Source organism: Urocitellus parryii, chromosome 8, assembly GCF_045843805.1.
Source record: "Urocitellus parryii isolate mUroPar1 chromosome 8, mUroPar1.hap1, whole genome shotgun sequence".
In the NCBI taxonomy this organism is placed as follows: domain Eukaryota; kingdom Metazoa; phylum Chordata; class Mammalia; order Rodentia; family Sciuridae; genus Urocitellus; species Urocitellus parryii.
This window is the reverse complement of record NC_135538.1, coordinates 95,940,928-95,964,178: the sequence shown is the minus strand read 5'-3', so window position 1 is coordinate 95,964,178 and position 23,251 is coordinate 95,940,928. Positions and strand designations below refer to the sequence as shown.

The 23,251-nt window shown below is 34.0% G+C and overlaps 1 protein-coding gene across 1 annotated transcript in view; it reads right to left on the bottom strand.

The window, feature by feature from the left end:
• Nucleotides 1–23,251, bottom strand: part of Col21a1 (collagen type XXI alpha 1 chain) — a 171,798-nt gene that overhangs the window by 95,841 nt on the left and 52,706 nt on the right. The window contains exons 2-4 of the mRNA XM_026398951.2: nucleotides 18,192–18,260; nucleotides 16,676–16,799; nucleotides 13,263–13,814 (exon numbers count right to left, since the gene is read on the bottom strand). Of these exons, the coding sequence (XP_026254736.1) occupies nucleotides 13,263–13,814; nucleotides 16,676–16,763 (640 nt within the window). The 5' untranslated portion in view covers nucleotides 16,764–16,799; nucleotides 18,192–18,260. The remainder of the gene's footprint in view (nucleotides 1–13,262; nucleotides 13,815–16,675; nucleotides 16,800–18,191; nucleotides 18,261–23,251) is intronic.

Below are 23,251 nucleotides of genomic sequence, written 5' to 3'. Positions count from 1 at the left end.
TTTTTTTCCCCAGAAGGTGGATAAAATTATGACAAAAATGCAACAGGGATATTTAATGGAATGTTTCAAGGGCAACAATATGTTTAAGTTTGCAGTATGGAGCAAAAGGTGATTACCTTGAGATTATCACCCTCTTCTGTAGCATTAAGGATGGGAAAGGCATCATAATACAATAAAAACTAGTGATGTGGATTTTACGAGCCTATAAGGGATAATGATAACCTGTAACATAGGACATCTTAGATAAACCAAGTTAGTTTAAAGCAAGAAACAAGGTAGGGGTGGGGAACAAAGGTCTAAATTCACAAATGAATCCCTAATAGACTAAAGTTATAATTTCATTTTACACTAATTTGTTCAGAGACCATTAAGAATCAGAATGCTTTGGTGATGAGAAGATTTCCTTATTTATTTTACACTCTGGCTTTTCTGTTAAATCTCAGAGCTTAGTGATATCTAAGTACTCTGGTCTTGCTGGAGTCATAAGGAATGTGTTTTATTTAAAATCCTGCCATGCACAGAAACACAAAGACTGTATATCTGGAGTCCAGACAGAACAATCAAAAATAATACTAGCAAGAGCAAAATAAATTATCCCAAAAGCAATCCACTTACTAAATATTAGATAAATATCAAAAAAGGCAGACCAAGATTCATACAATTTATTTTCTCATTCCAGATTGAATGACCTCATCTTCTTTTACTAGCAAATAACCCTAGTGCCTTGAAATCTCTGATGCCTTGGACTAAACTGTCCCTCATCTGAGGAAGTGTCTTCCAAATGCACAAGCAGCAACAATACAATATAGTAAGCATAGATTTTTATAACATTCCATTCAGTGTTAAGTCAGTGGTTACAATAGGCTCCAACTAGCCTGTAGTACAACTTGTGCACAAACCAGAAAATAAAAATCTTTTGTACATCACCTCACTAACAATAGATTATGTTATTTTATTGACGAAAAGATAAAATGTAAGAAATGGAAATTCATCCTTGGCTTAGAAAATAGTTAAGTAGAATATAATTTTAAAAGCTAACACAATAGTAAAATAACTTGTTTGGGTTTTGTCGATTTGGATATCAACCTTTTTCATTTTAAAATGATTATACAGTGACAGCTTTTGAGGTTACCCTTTCTTTTGTTTGACTGTTATGGGTAAAAGATAATGTGCTTTGTCTTTTCTTTACACATATCCAGCCAGCAGTATTATCAAATTCCCTTACCTCATTCTTTACTCCTTTTCTCTTTCATTTTTAATTTGAATTGGCAGAACTTTTGTTGGATATTCAGTATATATAATTTGAACACAAAAACTATTGTTTAGGCTTTAAAGAAGTAGGGGTTGTGGGTTTTTTGTTTTAACTAGACATCCAAGCACCTCTATTCACATGTCCCTGTGCTTCTGCTGACGTGGTCACTTCACCCAAGCTCCCACTGCAACAAAGTGATGTTGGCAAAATAAGGAATCAAACTCAGACCTAGGCTGACTCCAGAGATGACTAGGATACTGTGTAGCCACAGGCCTCAGATTCATAGGGGGAAAAAAAAACAGGATATCTGACTTGCTTTACTCAGAACAATGTCTAAAACCATCCATGGTGCAGTACTTCTCAGTAGTTTATTCTTTTTTGTTGTTGTTGCTATGTAGTATGAAATGTCCTAAGATGCATGCCTCCACTTTCCTGTGGGAAGTCTTTGAGTTGTTTTCAGTGTTTGACTATTACAAATCTAAAACTGATCACACATTCAAGAACACATCTTTTGGTGGACATATGAGCTTAATTTTCCACAGAAAAGTACTTAGGAGTCAAGTTGCTGCTTCATAGAGTATGTGTGTGCTTAGCCCTAGTAAACAGTGCCAAATACTTTCCTAAAGTGGTTGTACAACTATTCTAACTCACAAGTAATTCCACTCACACTTAAGAGAGATAAAAGTATGTGCAATTAGGTTATAGTTATTACACATAATATTTCAGAGAAAGAAAAGAGTTTAGACTATGCTATTCATATGTCCTTCTATGTTCATAATAAAAAAGTTTTCTTTTTTCTTTTAGCATTAATTAACTAGATATTAATATAGATGCATCTTGATCCAATTATAAACACTAACAGCAAGGTTTGTATGTTCTAATTTGTATATTTTCCTATGAATGTCCAAACATTAATTTTCATGCATAATAAAGCTGTTATTTCCTTATTTAGAACTATTGCTCCATCATATTTCATATCAGGGAAAATTCATGTTTTGGAATTTACACATCCCTGAAAATTTAAGTTACCCTAAATTCAGATTATAATTTGATTCTTTTAATATAGAAATAGAATACAAAGAGATTCTCTAAATAATTAATGAGCTTTTATGAAATACTTTATCAAAAGTATCTAGCCTATCTATCAAGTTTCACCCTTGCTCTCAGCTCAGTGGGTGGAAATTGATGAATACTAGTGCTGGAGGGGCAGAAAAGAAAGGAATCAGGCTCAAGTGGGATTAGATAAATTCATCATGAAATCATGGGAGCTAAAATACTTGCCACCTCCACAAAAATTTCAATCATCCTGGCCATAGTCCCTGCTAAGTATACCCATACCCCTTAGGACTTTTATTGAATTGCAAATTGAACTAAGTAGGGTAGGGTAATATATCAATGCACATTTAGTAAGTATTATAAGTCTTGAATTAAATGATAAAATTATTGAGCAATCTCCAATAAAATAACAACAAGAAGCACAAGTAAATTTTGAATAAAGGAAAAGAAATCAAAAGTACAAGTTAAATCACCTCAAGGTAAAAAAACATGGAAGAGATGAAAAACCCCAAAGTTTACTGAGGATGAAGGAGAACAAGGGTTCACTCAAGCAGGCATTGTTTCTCTCTCTCCTTCCTGTGCTCCCTCTCCAACTCCTCCTCTTTCTCTCTCAATCCTTCTCATTTGCCATGAGAGAATGGCGGTTTTATCCTTGTGAAAGCGGACATTTTACCATAAAACATTGGGCTTAAAAACTGAAAAGCTCTTACCAATGAGCAACATACTATAAACAAGTAATAAAGGGAGTAATTTGCATAGAGTTCTGATAACAAATAACAGAGAAATGCCCATCTAGTCCAGTCTTCTTGCTTCACAGAATGAAAAAAATGAGGCTTACTCAAAGTTAAAAGTTGTATGGCTAATTGGAGTAAGAACTACACCTGTCTTCTGTTCTCTGGCCCTAATACACAAGGGAATATCATATACTCTTTGAAAAAAATACATAAATTTCCTTATCATCCAAACGTGGGGCAGCAGAAAGCAAAACAGTGAGCACACAAAAGCAGTTTCCTACAGCCTGAACTTTCATCACTTTCATCTGCACATGGCCCTGTCTTCTGTTCTCTGGCCCTAATACACAAGGGAATATCATATACTCTTTGAAAAAAATACATAAATTTCCTGTATCATCTAAACGTGGGGCAGCAGAAAGCAAAACAGTGAGCACACAAAAGCAGTTTCCTACAGCCTGAACTTTCACCACTTTCATCTGCACATGGCCGAGTTCAACACATGCCATCAACATATGGGCCCTGAAACTCAATAATTCCAACCACTGATAGTCAGAAACCCTTGAAGACACAGAAGGAAGGGAACTTTCAGGGAATAAGGGAAAATTACAGTTTTTTTTCTCTTTCCTCAGTCTGTTCTATCAAACCCATGCCTGGTTAACTTGAAGAAGAAACAGAAAAGTTACATAAGCAAGATGGTATAGTATCAAGTTCCACCTCATATTACTCAAAATAAGCACCAGTTTAACAATGATTTACAGATCAAAATACCTTTAGAGGAATTGCAGAATCCAGTTAGGATGTTGCAGAAACCTGGGTGAGCACAAAGCCAGGAACAGCCAGCTGAGATAGGTAAGGAGATATTTCACTTTGTTCATGTCAGACCATCCTCTAAGTGGATATGAAATAGATCCAGGAATGCACATCTTCTTCCTTGAAGAAGAGTGAAGTGAGCCTCTGATGCTTGTACTTTTCAGAGGACTCCCTGGGGAACTGGTTTTTGATCTTGTCTTATTTGGAGTGCTGACAGACCTAGAATACTTTAGGTGCCTGGGGGACACTAAGAACAAAGAAAATAGGGTGTATCTTGCAGTGGATAGCACAATTCAGTGTAATTAGAAAAAGGTTCACAGTATGAGGCATCACTCAAAAAAGAAAGGAAAAGGGGTAGAGCATGCAACTTGTGTTCTGACTTTTTGAAGGGCTACCTGAAGGACTAATATCTATCTTGCCTAAGGGGACTGCTGGGAGCAAACAAAATTTGGATGATTAGTGAAGGCTGAGAACAAGGATGAACTGAATAGCTGTGACTACAGAACCAGAGAACGTGCAGTGCCATGATGTACACTAAAGGGAAGGAGTTTTTGAAAACAGTAGATCTCTCTAATTGAGAAGTTGTGTGTACAAGCCTGGTGCAATGGGATATGACCATAATACCAGTTACTAAGAGGTTGAGATGGGAGTAACATTTGAGTTCAGGAATTTGAGACTAGCCTGGGCAACATGATGAGATCCAGTCTCAAAATAACATACAGAAACAGAGAGACAGATAGTCAGAAAGGGAAAACAGAAATAGACTTACAGAAACTGCATCCCATTTAAAAAAGAAAAGGTTTTTGAGGTCCTTCAGAATGTCTAGCCAGCTGATTGATAAGGATCCTCTCCTGTACAAAGCCAACCTATAAAGACTGGTCATGTGACTGTTTCTAGCAAATGTTTGGATCCTAAAACAAAGCTAAAATACAGAGAGAGAGAGAGAGAGAGAGAGAGAGAGAGAGAGAGAGAGAGACAGAGAGACAGAGAGAAGCATGGCACAAAGGAAAAGGGTAAATCTCCATATACTAATCCTAAAAATATGAAAGTATGTAAATAACTTGAAAAAGAACTCAAAATGACCATCATAAGGATGTTATATCATTTGAAAAAATAACACATAAACAAAATGAGAATATAAACTAAGAGAATGGAAATACAAAGAGAAACCAAGCAGATATGTAGAAGCTGAGAAATATAACTGAACTGAAAAGTTTACTACAGGGTTTCAATAGCCAACTTATTGAAGAAGAAAGAAAAAGAAGCCATAAACTCAAGGGCAGGTTATTTGAAATTATCTAGCCAAAGATATATAAATAAGAAAGAATAAGAAAAGGTAAAAAATCAATTTAAATTAAGGGACTTACAGAATTCCTCTAAGCAAATCAATACAGCATTATAGGAATCTCAGATAGAAAAGAAAATGAGAAAGAACCAGCAAGTTTTGTTGATTCAATAACAGCTGAAATTTTTCTAATTCTGGGTAAGAAAATGGATATCCAGAAGAACTCCAGCTAAGGAAACCCAGAAACGTCCACACTAAGACACCCTAAGATCAAATTATCATTAGTCAAAGACAGAGAATTTATAAAGCAGCAGGACAATCGTGATTTGTCATATAAAGGAAAACTTCCATAAGACTATCTCCAAATTCCTAAGAAGAAATCTTGAAGGACAGATGAGTATCGGATGATATATTCCAAGTATAGATAGACAAAAACCCACCAACCAAAAATACTATATCCAGCAAAATTGTTCTTCAAAATTGAAAGAGAAAAAAACAAATTTTCCCAGGTAAACAAAAGTTGAGAGAGTATATCACCACTACACCTGCCTTACAAGAAAAATAAAGGCAGTTCTTCACATTGAACACCACAAAAGCATAAGAAAACGAAACTTGCTACCAAAGGTAAATGTATAGATAAATACAGATTAATGCAATAGTTAAAATGTGGTACACAAGTCACTTTCAGTTATAGTCTATAAATATACTATAAAGGATATAGTATGAAAATAATAGCTATTATGAATTACTTTAAGTGTAAAGGGATGAACACCTCAGTCAAAATAGAGAGATTCAATGGACAAGAAAGAAAGAAAGAAAGAAAGAAAGAGAAAGAAAGAAATTAATTCAACAATATCCTGTCTTCAAGAAATTCATTTTAGATTTAAGGATAACATGTAGTAAGTGAGGAAATGGAAAAACTATCCCACGTGAATGGTAAACAAAGAGAACAGAGGAGCCACATTTATAAGAAATATATATATACATATATATATATATGTATATATATATATTTAGTTTAAAAAAAGATATAATAATGTTATTAATTCATCAGAATGAAACAATAATTATAAACATATAAATACCCAACATTACATCACTTGAATTTATGAAGCAAATATTGACTAAATTGAAGGGAGAGGTAGACAGCAACATAATATTACTGTGAGATTTCAACATTCCACTTTCAATGATTAGAACATCCTAGCAAAAACTCAATAAGGAAACAAAGCACTGGAACAATAGTATAGACAAATGGAAATAACAGATATTTACAGAACTATCTACTCAACAGCAGCAGAACACATACTGTTCTCAAATACATATGAAACATTCTCCATTGTGTCACATGGTAGATCTCAAAACAAGTCTTAAATTTAATAAGAATGAATGCGTACCAGTACATTTTCCAACCACAATGGAATGAAACTATAAATTAATAGCAGGAGGAAAACTGGAAAATTCAATATATGTGGAAATTAAACAACACATTCTTGAACAACCATTGGGCCAAAGAAGAATCAAAGGGGAAATTAGAAAATATCTGGAGACAAATGAAAACAAAACACAACATATTAAAACTTATGGGATGTAGCAAAATAGTACCAAGGTCAAGTTTGTAATAATAAATACCTACCAAAAAAATAAAGATCTCAAATAAGCAACATAACTTTATAAATCTCAAAGATCTAGAAAAAGAGGAATAAACTAAGCCCAAAGTTAAAAGAAAGAAACTAAACTAGAACAGAAATAAATGAAACAGAGAATAGAAAAACAATACAAAAGTCAATAAACTAAAGGTTATTTTATTTAAATAAATCAATGAAATTGGCAAATCCTTTATCTAGATTAACAAAGTAAAAAAAAGACAAAAATCAGAAATGAAAGTGATACACAACAACTGATGTAACAAAAATAAAAGAGATTATAAAGACCACTATGAAGAAATATGTGTAAACAAATTGGATATTCTAGAAATAAATAAATTCCTAGAAAAATAAAACATGCTGAAACTGAATTAAGAAAAAATAAAACATACGAAGAGATCTATGCCTTATAATGAGATAGAATCAGTAATCAAAACCTCCCAACAAAGAAAAAAGCCTAGGACTTGATGCCTTCGCTGATGAATACTTTCAAACATTTAAAGAAGAATTAATTCCAATCCTTTCAAATTCTTTCACTTAATATGAGACTTGCTTTATCCTTTTACTGAAGGGGGGAAAAAACACCAAAAGAAAACTATAGGCTAATATCACTAAATAAAGATGAAAACATCCTCGGCAACTGAATTACTTCAGCAGCCCCTACCAGGATGGGAGAGGCCAAGGCATGGGGCACACAACTGTAAAGTCAGCTACTCAGGTAGATTAAAGTGAGAGAATCCCAAGTTCAAGGCAGATACAGTAAAATCATTTGACAAAATTCAACATCCTTTAGTGATAAAGAATGTTAACAAATTAGGTATTTAGGGAATGTACCTCAGCATATTGAAGCCCATATGTGAAAATTTCATAGCCAACCTTATATTCAATAGCGAAACATTGAAAGATTTTTCTCTAAGATCTGGCACAAAACAAGGATGTCCACTCTTACCACTTCTATTCAAAATAATATTAGTGAAAGCAATTAGGCACAAGAAAATTTAAAAAAAAAAATCCAACTAAAAAAAAAGAAGAAGTAAAATTATCTCTGTTTGTAGCTCACATAATCTTACATATAGAAAACCCTGAAAAACGGATCTACCATATGATCCAGCTATCACACTTCTGGGAGTGTAAGTATGTGGTGGGGTGGGAGGGTGTGTGCATCCAAAGGAAATTATAACAGTGTATCAAAGAAACACCTGTATGCTCAGGTTTATTGCTGTATTATTCACAATAGCTAAGATATGAAAAAGGAACCTAAATGCCCATCAATGGATGAATGGATAAAGAAAATGTGGTGTGTGTATATATATGCATGTGTGTGCACACAAACACACATACCACAATGGAATATTATGTATCCATAAAAACCAATGATACTCTATCAGTACAGCAAAATGTATGGAACTGAAAGACACTAGATTAAGTGAAATAAATCAGATACAGTAAGACAAATATTGATTGTTCTCTCTTTTATGTGAACATTTTTAAAAGATTTAATGATAGATTTGAATGCATAACATAGTGATTATTAGAGATTGTAAAGGATGGAGAGAAGGAAGAATAGAGAAATGGTGATAAATAGGTAGCAAATCACAATTAGATAGAATAAGTTCGAGTGTTCTAGACTACAGTAGAAGGCCTATAGCTCACAATAGCTAGAATTGAAAAGCTCAAAGGTTCTTAAGGCAAAACAACATATGGAGATGGAATCTTAATTATCCTTACTTGATCTGTACACATTGTTTAGATGTATTGAAATTTCACATTGTACCCTGTAAATAAGTACAGTTGTTACATATTAATTAACAATGTTTAAAAATATTTGAGACAAAAACGTTAACTACCCTGATTTGATTACACACTGTACACACATATCAAATTATCACTGTATCCCATATTTGTATAATTAAAATAACATTAAAAACAGAAAACCCTAAAGATACTACTGCTACCTCTCCTGGCAAAGGTGTAAGATACAAGCTCAACATTAAAAAAAAATGGTTTTTATACACTATCATCAAATCATTCAAAGAAGAAATTAAGAAAACAATTCAATTAACAACAGCATCAAAAATTAAAATACTTAAAAATAAACTTAACCAAAGAAGATTAAGACCTATACGTTGAAAACTATAAAACATTACTGAAGGGTACAAATAACATGGTACAATCCAATGTTCATGGACTAAAGACTTAACATTGTTAAAATGTTCATACTACCAAAAGCTATCTACATATTCAATGCAATCATTATTAAAATGATAATAGAATGTTTTTTTACACAGATTAGAAAAGCCCTAAAATCCATGTGGAATCACAAAGGAACATGAATAGCCCAAATATATTGAAAAATCTTTTTGGTTTCATATCATCAAATAAGGCTATAGTAATCAAAACAGTATGGAATTGAAATGATGACAGATATAAAGACCAGTGAAACAGATGAGTGGGCCCAGAAACACACACGTGTATATAATGATCTTTGACATGGGTGTCAAGACTACACAATGAGGAAGGAAGGAATCATCTCCTCAACCACTGCTCCTGGGGAAACTAGATATCCACACATAAAAGAATAAACCTGGACCACTTTCTTACACCAACCCACAAAAATCAACTCAGAATGGATTTATCATAAGACCTAAAATTATAAAACTCTTGGAAGAAAACAAAGAGAAATAGCTTTATAACCCTGGTTGTTATGGTTTAGATATGAGGTATCCCCTAAAAGCTCATGGTGAGACAACACTAGAACATTCAGAGGTGAAATGAATGGGTTATGAGAGCCTTAACCTAATCAGTGCATTAATCCATTGATGAGGTTAACTGGTGGTAACTGTAGTCAGGTAGGGTATAGTTAGAGGAGGTGGTTCACTGGGGGGGCTCGCCTTTGGGGCATATATTTTGTTCTTGGTGAGGGAGTTCTCTCTCTGCTTCCTGATGTGATGGCTTGAGCCACCTTCCTCTGCCACATCCTTCCATCATGATATACTGCCTCACCTCAAGCCCAAGGAACTGAGTCAGCCTTCTGTGGACTGAGATCTCTGAAACCACGAGCCCCAAATAAACTTTCCCTCCTCTAAAATTGTTCTTCTCAGGTCCTTTGGTCAGAACAACAAAAAGCTGACTGAAGCACTGGTCTTGAAAATGACTTCTTGCATTAACACCAAAAGCATAGGCACCAAAGAAACGATAGACAAAATGGGATGACATCAATTGAAAAGGTCTGTGCAGCAAAGGAAACAATGAAAAGGGTGGAAAGAAAACATGCAAAATGGAAAAAATTACTTGCCAACTAGATATCTCATGATTGGTTAATATCCAAAATAAATAAGGAAGTTCTACAACTTGATATTTTCTAAAAACCCTATTAAAAATGGGTGAAAGATTTGAATGGATGGTTTTGCAAACATGACCTACACGAGACTAACAGGTAAATGAAAAGATGCTCAACATCCCTAGCCCTCAGGAAATCAAAACTATTGTGAGGTATCACCTCACATATGTTAGGATGGCCATTTCCAAAATGATTAGCAGAAAATAACAAGTGTTGACAAGGATATTGAGGCGTTGAACCTCTTGCACACTGTTAGCTGTATGGAAGAGAGTATGATGACTCCTAAAAATATAAAATGGAACTACCAACATGATCCAACCATCCTACATTTGAATTTATCTAAAAGAAATTAACAGAATTATCAAAAGATATCTGTGTACCCAGTTTCACTGCTGCATGATTCACAATAGCCAAGAGGTGAAAGCAACCTAAATGACCAAGGATGGAGGAACAGATAAAAAATAAACAAAACAAATCATGGTGTACAAATACAGTGAAAGAGTATTCGGTCATAAAAAGAAAGCCTATCGTATGAGACTATGTGGATGAACTTGAAAGATATTACGCTAAGTAAAATAAGCTAGTCACAGGACAAAGGCTGCATGATGCTACCTGTGAGAATGAATCTAAAGTAGGCAAACTTACAGAAGCAAAATGAAAAGTGGTGGTTGTCCATGGTTTGAGGAAATGGAAAAATTGTTCAAGCGATATCAAGTTTCAGTCAGGAAAGATGAAAAATTCCTAAATCTGTTCTTATGACACTGTACAAGGTTCACAGTACTATATACTTAAAACTTATTAGTAAGGTATATCTCATGTTATATGGTTTTTTTTTCCTGAGAAAGGGAAGGAAGAGGAGACAGGAGAAGTAACATAGTGGCAGTACTAGTAGTAATAAGACAACTTTTAGGCATAAACAATTGCCCATTTAAAAAAATGGTGGCCCTGATACAAGGAAAATACTGGAGGCAATTCCTCCAGGGAAACAGTGGGTCCTTGAAGATGAAATGAATTGTGAGGCAAAAAAAAAAAAAAAACAGGCAAATAATACTTTGTTCATTCTGAAGCAACCATAAAGTATAAAGTGAACAGTACTAGGAAATAGTAACCTTCAATACTGAGTACAGCTGGATTCTTTGCCATGGAAATATGAATTGGTCAAAGGATTCAAATACAAATTGCATGACTTGAAATTCTCAAAGACAAGAATGCCTTAATTTAGAGCATTAACCATAATCTAATTGGTACAAAAAGTCAAGTGCCAGAAAACCCATATATTCCATAAGCATAACTTCAAAAACTACATTTTGTAAGATGACTATTGTACAGCACATACATGAAACTGAATAGACACAGATATTACTTATATTCTTTCTTTGAGTGTGGATGAAGTAATATTGGGCAAGATTTCAAATTCTTTTTTTTTTTTTTTGTAGATTGTACATTTGAGCTAAAAGACCTTTTTACCCCATTTTAAGCAGAGCAATAGCAACCCTTTAATGTGTAATTAGAGTTTGTTAAAAAGAACGTATTTACCAAAATACATATCTACAGAAAAAGCCTCTGAATACTGAACAGATGTATTTTATCAGTTAAATTTATATTTTAGGATTAAAAACAGATAAGTTTATCCATGAAAAGTCTATTTTAATAATGAAATATGCCTGGCTTCAAAATAAAAGTATTCTAACTAATCTGACAAGCTATTAAAGATATCAACCCAAAGATGATAAGAATCAACCCAGGGGCTGGGGTTGTGGCTCAGTTGTGGAGTGTTCATCTAGCATGTGTGAGGCACTGGGTTCCATCTTCAGCACCCCATAAAAATATAAATAAGCAAAGTAAAAGTATTGTGTCTATCTACAACTGAAAAATTAAATTCTTTAAAAAAATAAAAAAGAATCAGCCCAGTATTACTGCAGCTCATTAACACAGTGATGACCGCATATGCTTGATGTAGCCCCTTTCTTCAAAGTGTGATTAGGGAAGATGCTTGATTTTCTATACTTTGCTAATTATTGTAAAGAAAAATTTTTAATTGTTTTTCTCCACTATTTCCACTAAACAAATATGAAGAAAATAGAATAGCTATGGCATAATTTGTTTCCTAACCACAAACATAGCAATTTTTTCCATCAAATGTGAACCAATACTTTTGGAGTCTATGGAAAATGAGAAAAATTTTTCTTTTCACATTAGTGTTACTTCTGAAGTACATGGAATATTCAATGCCTATAGAAACTCAAAAGATATTATTCTCGCCAAATAATCCAAACATAGACATATCTGTGCCCTGACAGGATTAATGTTTACCAAAAACTGAAGCTTTCTCATACCATGCAGTTATCATAACATGAAGTTAGATTTTGTGGAATGATGCAGAATCACTGTTAAGTACTTTATTTCCAAATGTCCCATGAAGAAAGAATTTAAGCCTTTCTTAAGTGCAATGTTTAACATTTCCCCTGATATTTTTAAATGTCAGTAATTTGACCCTTTTTACCTGAAGAAATGAGAAATTCCCATTCAGAATTATGTACAAGAAATTCACTGTTATTATTTATGTTGACAATATTTACAAATAAGCTAAGTTTATAAAACTGGAAAATTACTAAATAAGCTTCAGTAGAAGATGTTCTGTTATCATGTTAAAAGATTAAGAAAATTATTAGACAAAGTAATAGCATAAAAATAGAGTATGAAATTATATATAAAATAGTGTCCTGTTTTAGGTAGACAAATAAACTCTAAGACACATTGAGGAACAAAAGGAAACAGACTGGAATGAAAAATATAGGAAAACTCTTTAGCAGTAATTTTATATAAAGCAGTTGATTTAATTCTTATTTTTAATTTTGTTTATTTTATCCCATCCCCATAGTAGATGTACTATAATTGAAAGGGAAAATAAATGTAAAAAAACATCAGGCTTCTATATTTAGATTTTATCAAAATGTAACTGTTTATAAAAGCAATATTTATCCAGAATATAAAACAGAAATCTGTGCTCACCTCATCTCTAACATAAATAAATAACATGTCATTACCTAAAGCTACACCAGTGTTAATGAGCAAAATTATATATCAAGATGTAAGAAATTGCAATTATGAAATGTTGCCAAATTACAGTAGGGCTTACCTTCACAAAGCTTTTGCTTCATTATTTCCCTTATTTTGGATATGGCGATATAGTCCTCCACATAGAACACATATGTTGAGGAAGGCTTGTTGGCAATGGCTCTGAGTTCTGCATCTTCTGTTTCTGATCCAACGCCGATGGCAAACAGTGTTATTTTATTGTCTCTTGCTGCTTCTGCTGCATCCTTGACTTCGTCTTGGGATTTGCCATCCGTAAGCACCACTGCTATCTTGGTCAGAAATCGTGAGGATTTGGCAAAAAGGTAATCCAGTGCAAACTGGATGGCCTTTCCAGTCCTCGTGTTTCCTCCTAAGTAGTGGATAGACTCCATGGCTGCTATCAAATTCTCTCCTGAAGCATAACTTCCCAGGGGAATCTCCAGCACAGGGTAGTCGCTATACTGAACCACTCCAACCTGAATAAACTTGGGTCCTATGTCAAAGTTTTTTGTGATATTAACAAGCCACTTTTTCACTATTTCAAAGTTTTCTGGGCCCACACTGTAAGAGCCATCTAAGATGAAAACTAAATCTGTTGGAGCCGTACGGCAACCTAAGGAAAAAGGGAAACCATCAGAATGCATTTGTTATATAAAAAAACAAAAAGTGTCCTTAGATACATGAAGTTTTGGCTAACATCTTTGCTTGTCTTAAGTAATGAATTAAACATGTTAAGGTTAATGCTAAACTTGAACATTTGTAAAATATAAACCAAGGAATAGGAGAAAAATAAAAACAAATTTTCTGCCAACTTTGACTCAACTAGCTAATATAATTTCATACTATTCTTGTTGGTAAAAGTTAAATGGAACAAAATCACCAAAGCAGTCAACACTTGAACTACATCTAAAACTGGTGTCCAAATGTTTGATCTCTCATCTTCAGCCAATAATGTGGCAAAACATCAGCTTAAATGAATCTATATTCAAGGGTATGAAACCATTTCTTTCTCTGTATACATTTTTATTTTGAGATAACCAGGAAAAATATATAATCTTAAAGTTCTATTAGGGAAAAAAAAGTTTTTTGGTGCAAGTTATAGCTAGACAAATTATAAGCAGTTGTGGAAAGAAAAAATCTTAACTCTATAGTGTACAACAGTAAGCCTCTAACCCTATTTTGTTCTTTCAGTACCTGATGATTGCAGGTACCTGATTTATGCTAAAGGCACATAAAATCTATCAAAAAGCTCATAGTCTAGTACGACAGAAAGCTGGCTGGTTTAAGAAAGTAAAAAGAATTAAGAGATCACTGAAGAGCGGACCGCAAACTAATTGTAGAGATCAGGAAAGGTTTTATGGGAAAGCTGATAGGCAATATGAGATATGAGTGTTTTAACTAGGTGAAGAAGAGAATATTCTAATCAAAAGGAACAGCAAGTACAAAGGCCCAGAGATGACACAGAAACAAACTAAAAGACAAACTGGTTAGTTTAAGTAATCCTAAAAGTTGGGAATGGCCAGACTGCATGGATAGGAACAGCCAATTTGGTTTGTCCTTTTAGAATTTCTGCACTCAATGAAGCAAAAATAGCTATCATTTTATGTCCCATGATATGTGGTTTTAAATTCATTTTTGTTTATATTTGCCACATTTGCATTTAGCATGGGGGAAATCACATCTCCCTGGAGATAATGAGTTGAAAAGGATGAAATGAGAAGTCAGAGTACTATGATAGTAAATTTAAGTCTTTTGATTTTACTCATATTAATAGTTTCCATTAAGTAGAGATCAGATTCCCAATTTAAAGTTAAAATAAAGATGATTTATTTTCTGCAAATACTTGCAAATAAGCTACCATAATTGTAAAGTAGGTACTAAAGAAAAATTAATTTGTGAAAATAAGTATTCTTAGTATTTCCCTGTCTCCTTAGTAATAAGTTAAACTCTAGATTTCCTATTCTGTTGACTTATCTTCCCTCCCTTCCCTTACTTTATCTATATCTACTTGCATACTTGGGATGTTGACAAGGCTCACAGGAAGAAGCTCCAACTTTACAATTATCTTAACTCACTCATAGAAGTCAAAAATAGACTACTGTGAGGTGAATTATATGCAACAGCCAAGAAGTTACAAAAAGTTGTCATTATGTGGATTTGTCACAAAAATTCAACAGTGATTATGACATTATTTGTAACCTGTATTCTGCAGGTGGTGGTGCCCTCAGAAGGGTGTAACAGAGCCAACTCCATCAACCTCTGTCAAAGTTCAGGGCAGGGACCACAGGAATGGAATTTTGCCTAGAGGCAAATTTGAAAGCCCAAGAGAATGCCATTCTTCTGTTAGTTTTGGAAGCCTGATTGGCATTAAAAGTTATGCTTCTAGTAGTTTTTTGGGGGTTGGGGGGGAACCAAGAGGATAGGAAAGATGTGTTTTCAGAGTTCTTCAATGTTGACTCTTCTTAAATACCAAGACTCACTGTCTGAACCTGCTAGTGTTTGTGTGCCACCTGACAAAGATCTTACAAGGTTGGTTGTTCTTGGCCCTCCTTACCCCTCTCCTGTTGGAGCCACAGAGTATGTATTTCATAGCTGTAAGGTTAGCCAAAACCATGAATACTAAAGCAAGTTTGGCATTTATAAACCCCAAAGTACAATAGACCTCCCCTTTAGAGAGATGAGTAGTGTCATAGGAAAGGAATGGAATTGAAAATCAAAAGTATAGTTCAAATACCAGTTACTGCTCTAACCAGCTGAAAGGCACTAAGCCACCTAAATTATAAAGGTCTCTTTTCACCCTCAAAATGTAGACAGGTTATCTATCTTGTAGAATACTTGGGGGAATTAAACATTAATTATTATTGTTTTAATAAATTTGAAGTCAAATTGAATCAAGCTGTCAAAACATATGATGTAACTATTATAGAAACTAATTAATATATAGTTGGGTATTTATGAGTTTTTAAATGTGAACATAACTAAACTCTTAAAAAAAGTATGTTATCTATACAAAATGGCCTCTGTAGCAGAACCACAATTATTACAATTCTTTGTCTCTAATGCAAGCTTGCTCCCAGGCAATAAGAACATGGTCACCATTAACTGAGATGTCACTGTACTGAGCCATTTACATGCATCATTATCCCATTCAGTCCTGGTGATCACCTAAGAAGCATGTGCTTTATCTCCATATCGGCAAAGCTCAGAGGTTGCTAAACATGGACTCCAAACCAGACTGGGTATTCCAAAGCCCAGTGCATTATGAGGATAAGGTATTAGCACAGAGTAACTTCCAAACTACCTCTGAGGGAAGCTCTTTCTCTCAGCTACATAGCAATTCATTTATCTTAGGGAATTACAGAATCAAAGACAATAAGTATAAGATCCTTAAAACTACTCCTTGAACTCCCAATATTTGATTTACAGAATCAAAATCTGTTGATAACAAAAAGAGACAATGCTGAAAGCTCTTACTTGATCTTATTTCCCCATCTTCAGCTAATACAAAATTCTGAAGAAGCAGAACAAGAACTATCCAAAGAAATGTAATGTGATGAGCCATGTTTGTTTTCAATTTAATATTTTGGTTTTAGGATTCCTGAAATGACAAAAAAAAATTAAATGTATTAGATAAATGAAGATAAACATGCAATTATTGTACATTTAAATTTAAATTAACTTCATGACTTTAGAATTTAGATGGGTATAAAATAGACAAAATTTAAATATTTTAATGCAGGAAGACAATCAATAGGGGCTGAGGAAGACCATGATAAATCTTTTAATTCATAATCGTCTTGGAAAAGTATAAGCTCTGTCTAAAATTTTGAGCTTTGTTCCAAATTTTTATTAGAAATTCTCCTTTCCATAAATCCTGTGAAACATTTTTATGTTCTTTTTAATACCTAAATGGTAGCAAATATTCCTTTAAATATGAATTTGCATTTATAACAAATAGTACAAGGTACCTGGTAAAGATATCTATATGATAAAATGGAGATAAATTAATGTAGAAAATGAGATATTAATTGTAAACATTAAGAAATATTTTATCTGATTCATAAACACTCATTTATTTGACCTTAATATACCTTCTAAACATTAGTTCAAGGACTTCATTTCTGGCTAAAATGTGGAAAATTTTAGGATATCATCATTACAATCATGAGAACACACCAGATAAACCACAGACCCGCAATCTTTAACCCAGAAGCAAGAAGAGGATTTAAAGAAACCAAAATGAACGAAAGTCCAGAAGTTACTGCTTTCATTCCTGACAGAGAATCCTCCAGAAGAGAAGGAGTTTGACAAAGCATGAGAGAAATCAGTCAAAATTGGTATGTCAGAGTGGAATTCAGATTCTAATCCTGGGAAGCCCCAGTGACAGAAAGAATAAGTCCTCATGCAGCATGCATTCCCCATGAGCCTAAGCTAAACGCAGAGTAGATGGGAAGTACATGGACTGTTTAGAAGTTAGAATAGCCCACAGAGGCCCTCTCCCATCCTCCCACTGTGCAGATGACCAGAGATTTCCTCAAATACAAAGCAGAGGTCTGCTGAAATCTGTAGTAGGAGCAAAAAGACAGAGAGGAATCCCTCTAAGGCCCTTCAGTCCTGCACTACAGCAAGGAGAGAGAGCTCAAAAAGCAGACAGCCAAAAGGATTAGAAAAACAACTCCAGAAATCTGAAGAGCTAAAAACTACAGACAAGCCGAAAGAAATCCCCTTTGTCCCAAGATTATGAAATTTTGATTTCTTGGGCAAAAAACATTCTGTATTCTCAAACGCAGAGATTATCTAAATATCAGAAGTACCAAATGGGGTTTGTAAAATAGCTATGATAAGTATGTTAAAGGATCCAGTGAAGAAAATGAACAACATGCAGAGCTATGGGAAATTCAGAAGAGAGATGACAATTATTTTAAAAGGTCCAAGCAGAAATACTTGCAATGAAAAATACATCAGAGAAGAATTCACTCAACAGACTTACCTGCATATACCAGAGTGCAATATCAGTAACTTGAAGACAAGTCAGCATAAATTATCCAAAAATGAAACCCTAAGAAGAAAAAATAATAATAATGATAAAAGGAATAGAGCATCTGAAATTTGTGAGACAATACCAAATGCTTTTTATTTAGCATACAGTAATTAAATTTTCTTCAGAGAGAAAAAGGGTAATAAAAAAAGTTTGAAAAGATATGGCCAAAAATTTTCTAAGCTACCATCTCAAATCCAAAAAGTTCAACAAATCCCAAGCAAGAAACAAAATGAGTCACATCTAGATACATCATAATCAATCAACTGAAAATCAAAACAAAAGAAAATTTCTAAATTTGGTTAGAGGGGAGGAAATTACATTATAATACACAGGGGACAGCAACAAGAATTTTAGATTGATATTTCACAGTCAAGAATTGGCAATCAGAAACTATAAAAATCCTAAATATGTGGATATCTAATATTAAAACATCTGATTATTTGGAGAAAAATATGAAAAAAATAAAGAAATAGACCACTGAAAACATAACATGAAGTTTTAACATTCAGGACTCACCAAATATTACATTAGACCAAGAATACAGTAATGGCACAGAAGATTTGAACATTATCAATTATCTTCACCTCATTTCCATCTGTAGAACGTTCTCTCTAATGATAGCAAAATACACATATTTTTGAAATGCCAATGGGTTAGTCACCAAAAAAGACCATATGCTGGGGGGGCGGGACATTCCAAAAAAAATTAAAATCACACAGATTATGTTCCTTGACCAAATGATGTTAAATTAGAAAATACTGGTGAGGCTATCTGGACCTAGAGTTTATTTTTAGAAAGGTTTTTTGATCAGGTTCATTTTATTCAGTTGATAATCGAACCAAATTCAAGAGTTGAATTTTTTAATTAAAACCATTCCAGGAAGAAAACTACAGGTTTAGATAGCTTTGTGAATAATTTATTTCAAACATTTATTTAAATGGTTAAAATCAAAATCATTGAGTGAAATTAAATAAAAATAGCAGAAGGCTGAACTTTCCCCAACTTTTTTATCATAAGGCCAACTTAACCCTAAATTGAAAACTGGTCAAATAGAAGAAAACTGTAGTCTACTATTCTTCATGATCATAGATGTAAAAATAAGCAAATCAAGTTTAGCAATATATACAATAATGCCCAAGTAAAATTTATCACAGAGATATGATTAAAACTTAAAACTGAACATATATAATTTACTAAAGGACTAAAAAAAATCATAGGTGCATTCTGATTTGTGCAGCAAACATTTAACAAAATTTAATACTTACTCATGACAAAACTTTCAGCAATAAAAAGAAACTTAATGTGATAAATGCCTTCTATGAAAAATCTAAAGAAACAGCATATTAAGAGGTAAAATATTGAGTAATTTGTCCCAAAAATCAGTAGTTAAAGATATATTCTCATACCACGTCTATTTTAACAATGTATAGGGAGTCCTGGTTGGGGCCATAGGCAAAAATGAGAAATAAAAGATGTGAAGATTATAAAAGAAAAAATACAACTGATCTTATTTTCAAGCATATGATTATCTACACAGAAAATTCTTTGGACAGGTTGTCCTGGTAGCACACACATATAATCCCACCTACTTGGGTGGGTGAGGCAGAAGGATCACAAGTTCAGGGCCAGCCAAGGCAACTTAGTGAGACCCTGTCTTAAAAATAAAATAAAAGGGGATAGAGATGTAGCTCAGTCATACAGTGCTTGCCTGCCATGTGTGAGGCCCTGGGCTCAAGCCTAGTCCTGGAAAAAAAGAAAGAAAAGAAAAATCTTTTGATTCTACCAAAAGACTAGTAGAACTAATGAGTTAATTCAGTAAGGTCATAAGACATGATTAATGTTTGTTTTATTTTTTTCAGTAAAAAGATAAACCAACCACAAAATTGGAAGAAAAATTTAATACTGTTTTTAATAGTATTAAAAGTATCACAAACCTATAAATATGGCTAATTAAAAATGTGAGAGATCTAACACTGTTGAAATTTTAATAACTAAATAAATGTAATGATTCATATTCATGTATCCATACAATTTCCATTCTCCTCAAATTATACATTCAATAAAATCCCAAAAAAGAAGTTTAAAATTTATTCTAAAATTTACAGAAAATGCAAATGGTTTTGAAAGAACAGTCTCGATTTAGAAGAACTAAATTGGAGAATTTACATAATCTGATTTTGACTTAGTATAAAACCACAACAATTAAGAAAGTGTGGTATTGGTATAAGAACAGATGTAGAATGGAGCACAACAGTGCTCAGTAATAGACCCACACTTACATGGTCAATCTATTTTGAACAAAGGTGCCAAGGTAATTGAATAGGAAAGTGTTTTCAATAACATTGTGTTGGGTCAACTGAATAAAATGAACCTTGACCCCAGCTTATTCTCTACAGAAAAAAATAGATGGAGTGTAGTTCCAAATACAAAAGCTAAAGCTATAAGGCTTCTCAGAAGAAAACATCTTCCTGACCTTAGAATTAGGCAAGTATTTCTTAGGAAACAAATCTTAGCAAATATTTTTAAATGGGTGCATGAGATTTTACCAAAATTAAACATTTCTATTTTTTCCAAAGGCACTACAACATCACCCTGATTCCGAAACCAGACAAAGACACATCAAAGAAGGAAAACTACAGACCAATATCTCTAATGAACCTTGACGCAAAAATCCTCAATAAAATTCTGGCGAATCGGATTCAAATACATATCAAAAAAATTATACATCATGATCAAGTAGGATTCATCCCTGGGATGCAAGGCTGGTTTAATATACGGAAATCAATAAATGTTATTCACCACATCAATAGACTTAAAAATAAGAACCATATGATCATCTCAATAGATGCAGAAAAAGCATTTGACAAAGTACAGCATCCCTTTATGTTCAAAACGCTAGAAAAATTAGGGATAACAGGATCATACCTCAACATTGTAAAAGCAATCTATGATAAGCCACAGGCCAGCATCATTCTGAATGGAGAAAAATTGAAGGCATTCCCTCTAAGATCTGGTACAAGACAGGGATGCCCTCTCTCACCACTTCTGTTCAACATAGTCCTCGAAACACTGGCCAGAGCAATTAGACAGTCAAAAGAAATTAAAGGCATAAAAATAGGAAAAGAAGAACTTAAATTATCACTATTTGCAGATGATATGATTCTATACCTAGCAGACCCAAAAGGGTCTACAAAGAAGCTATTAGAGCTAATAAATGAATTCAGCAAAGTGGCAGGATATAAGATCAACACGCATAAATCAAAGGCATTCCTGTATATCAGCGACAAATCCTCTGAAACGGAAATGAGGACAACTACTCCATTCACAATATCCCCCCAAAAAATAAAATACTTGGGAATCAACCTAACAAAAGAGGTGAAAGATTTATACAATGAAAATTACAGAACCCTAAAGAAAGACATAGAAGAAGACCTTAGAAGATGGAAAAACATACCCTGCTCATGGATAGGCAGAACTAACATCATCAAAATGGCGATATTACCAAAAGTTCTCTATAAGTTCAATGCAATGCCAATCAAAATCCCAACAGCATATCTTGTAGAAATAGATAAAAGAATCATGAAATTCATATGGAATAATAAAAGACCCAGAATAGCAAAAACAATACTAAGCAGGAAGTGTGAATCAGGCGGTATAGCGATACCAGACTTCAAACTATACTACAGAGCAATAGTAACAAAAACAGCATGGTACTGGTACCAAAACAGGCGGGTGGACCAATGGTACAGAATAGAGGACACAGTAACCAATCCACAAAACTACAACTATCTTATTTTTGATAAAGGGGCTAAAAGCATGCAATGGAGGAAGGATAGCATCTTCAACAAATGGTGCTGGGAAAACTGGAAATCCATTTGCACCAAAATGAATCTGAATCCCTATCTCTCGCCGTGCACAAAAGTTAACTCAAAATGGATCAAGGAGCTTGATATTAAATCAGAGACACGGCATCTGATAGAAGAAAAAGTTGGTTATGATCTACACGCTGTGGGATCGGGCTCCAAATTCCTCAATAGGACACCCATAGCGCTAGAGTTAACAAATAGAATCAACAAATGGGACTTACTCAAACTAAAAAGTTTTTTCTCAGCAAAAGAAACAATAAGAGAGATAAATAGGGAGCCTACATCCTGGGAACAAATCTTTACTCCACACACTTCAGATAGAGCCCTAATAACCAGAATATACAAAGAACTCAAAAAATTAGACAATAAGATAGCAAATAACCCAATCAATAAATGGGCCAAGGACCTGAACAGACAATTCTCAGAGGAGGACATACAATCAATCAACAAGTACATGAAAAAATGCTCACCATCGCTAGCAGTCAGAGAAATGCAAATCAAAACTACCCTAAGATACCATCTCACTCCAGTAAGACTGGCAGCCATTAGGAAGTCAAACAACAATAAGTGCTGGAGAGGATTCCGGGAAAAGGGCACTCTTGTTCATTGCTGGTGGGACTGCAAATTGGTGCAGCCAATTTGGAAAGCAGTATGGAGATTTCTTGGAAAGCTGGGAATGGAACCACCATTTGACCCAGCTATTCCCCTTCTCGGTCTATTCCCTAAAGCCCTAACAAGAGCATGCTACAGGGACACTGCTACATCGATGTTCATAGCAGCTCAATTCACGATAGCAAGACTGTGGAACCAGCCTAGATGCCCTTCAATAGATGAATGGATAAAAAAAAAATGTGGCATTTATACACTATGGAGTATTACTCTGCATTAAAAAATGACAAAATTATAGAATTTGGAGGGAAATGGATGGCATTAGAGCAGATTATGCTAAGTGAAGCTAGTCAATCTTTAAAAAACAAATACCAAATGACTCCTTTGATATAAGGGGTGTAAACAAGGACAGGGTAGGGACGAAGAGCTTGAGAAGAATATTTACAGTAAACAGGGATGAGAGGTGGGAGGGAAAGGGAGTGAGAAGGGAAATTGCATGGAAATGGAAGGCGATCCTCAGGGTTATACAAAATG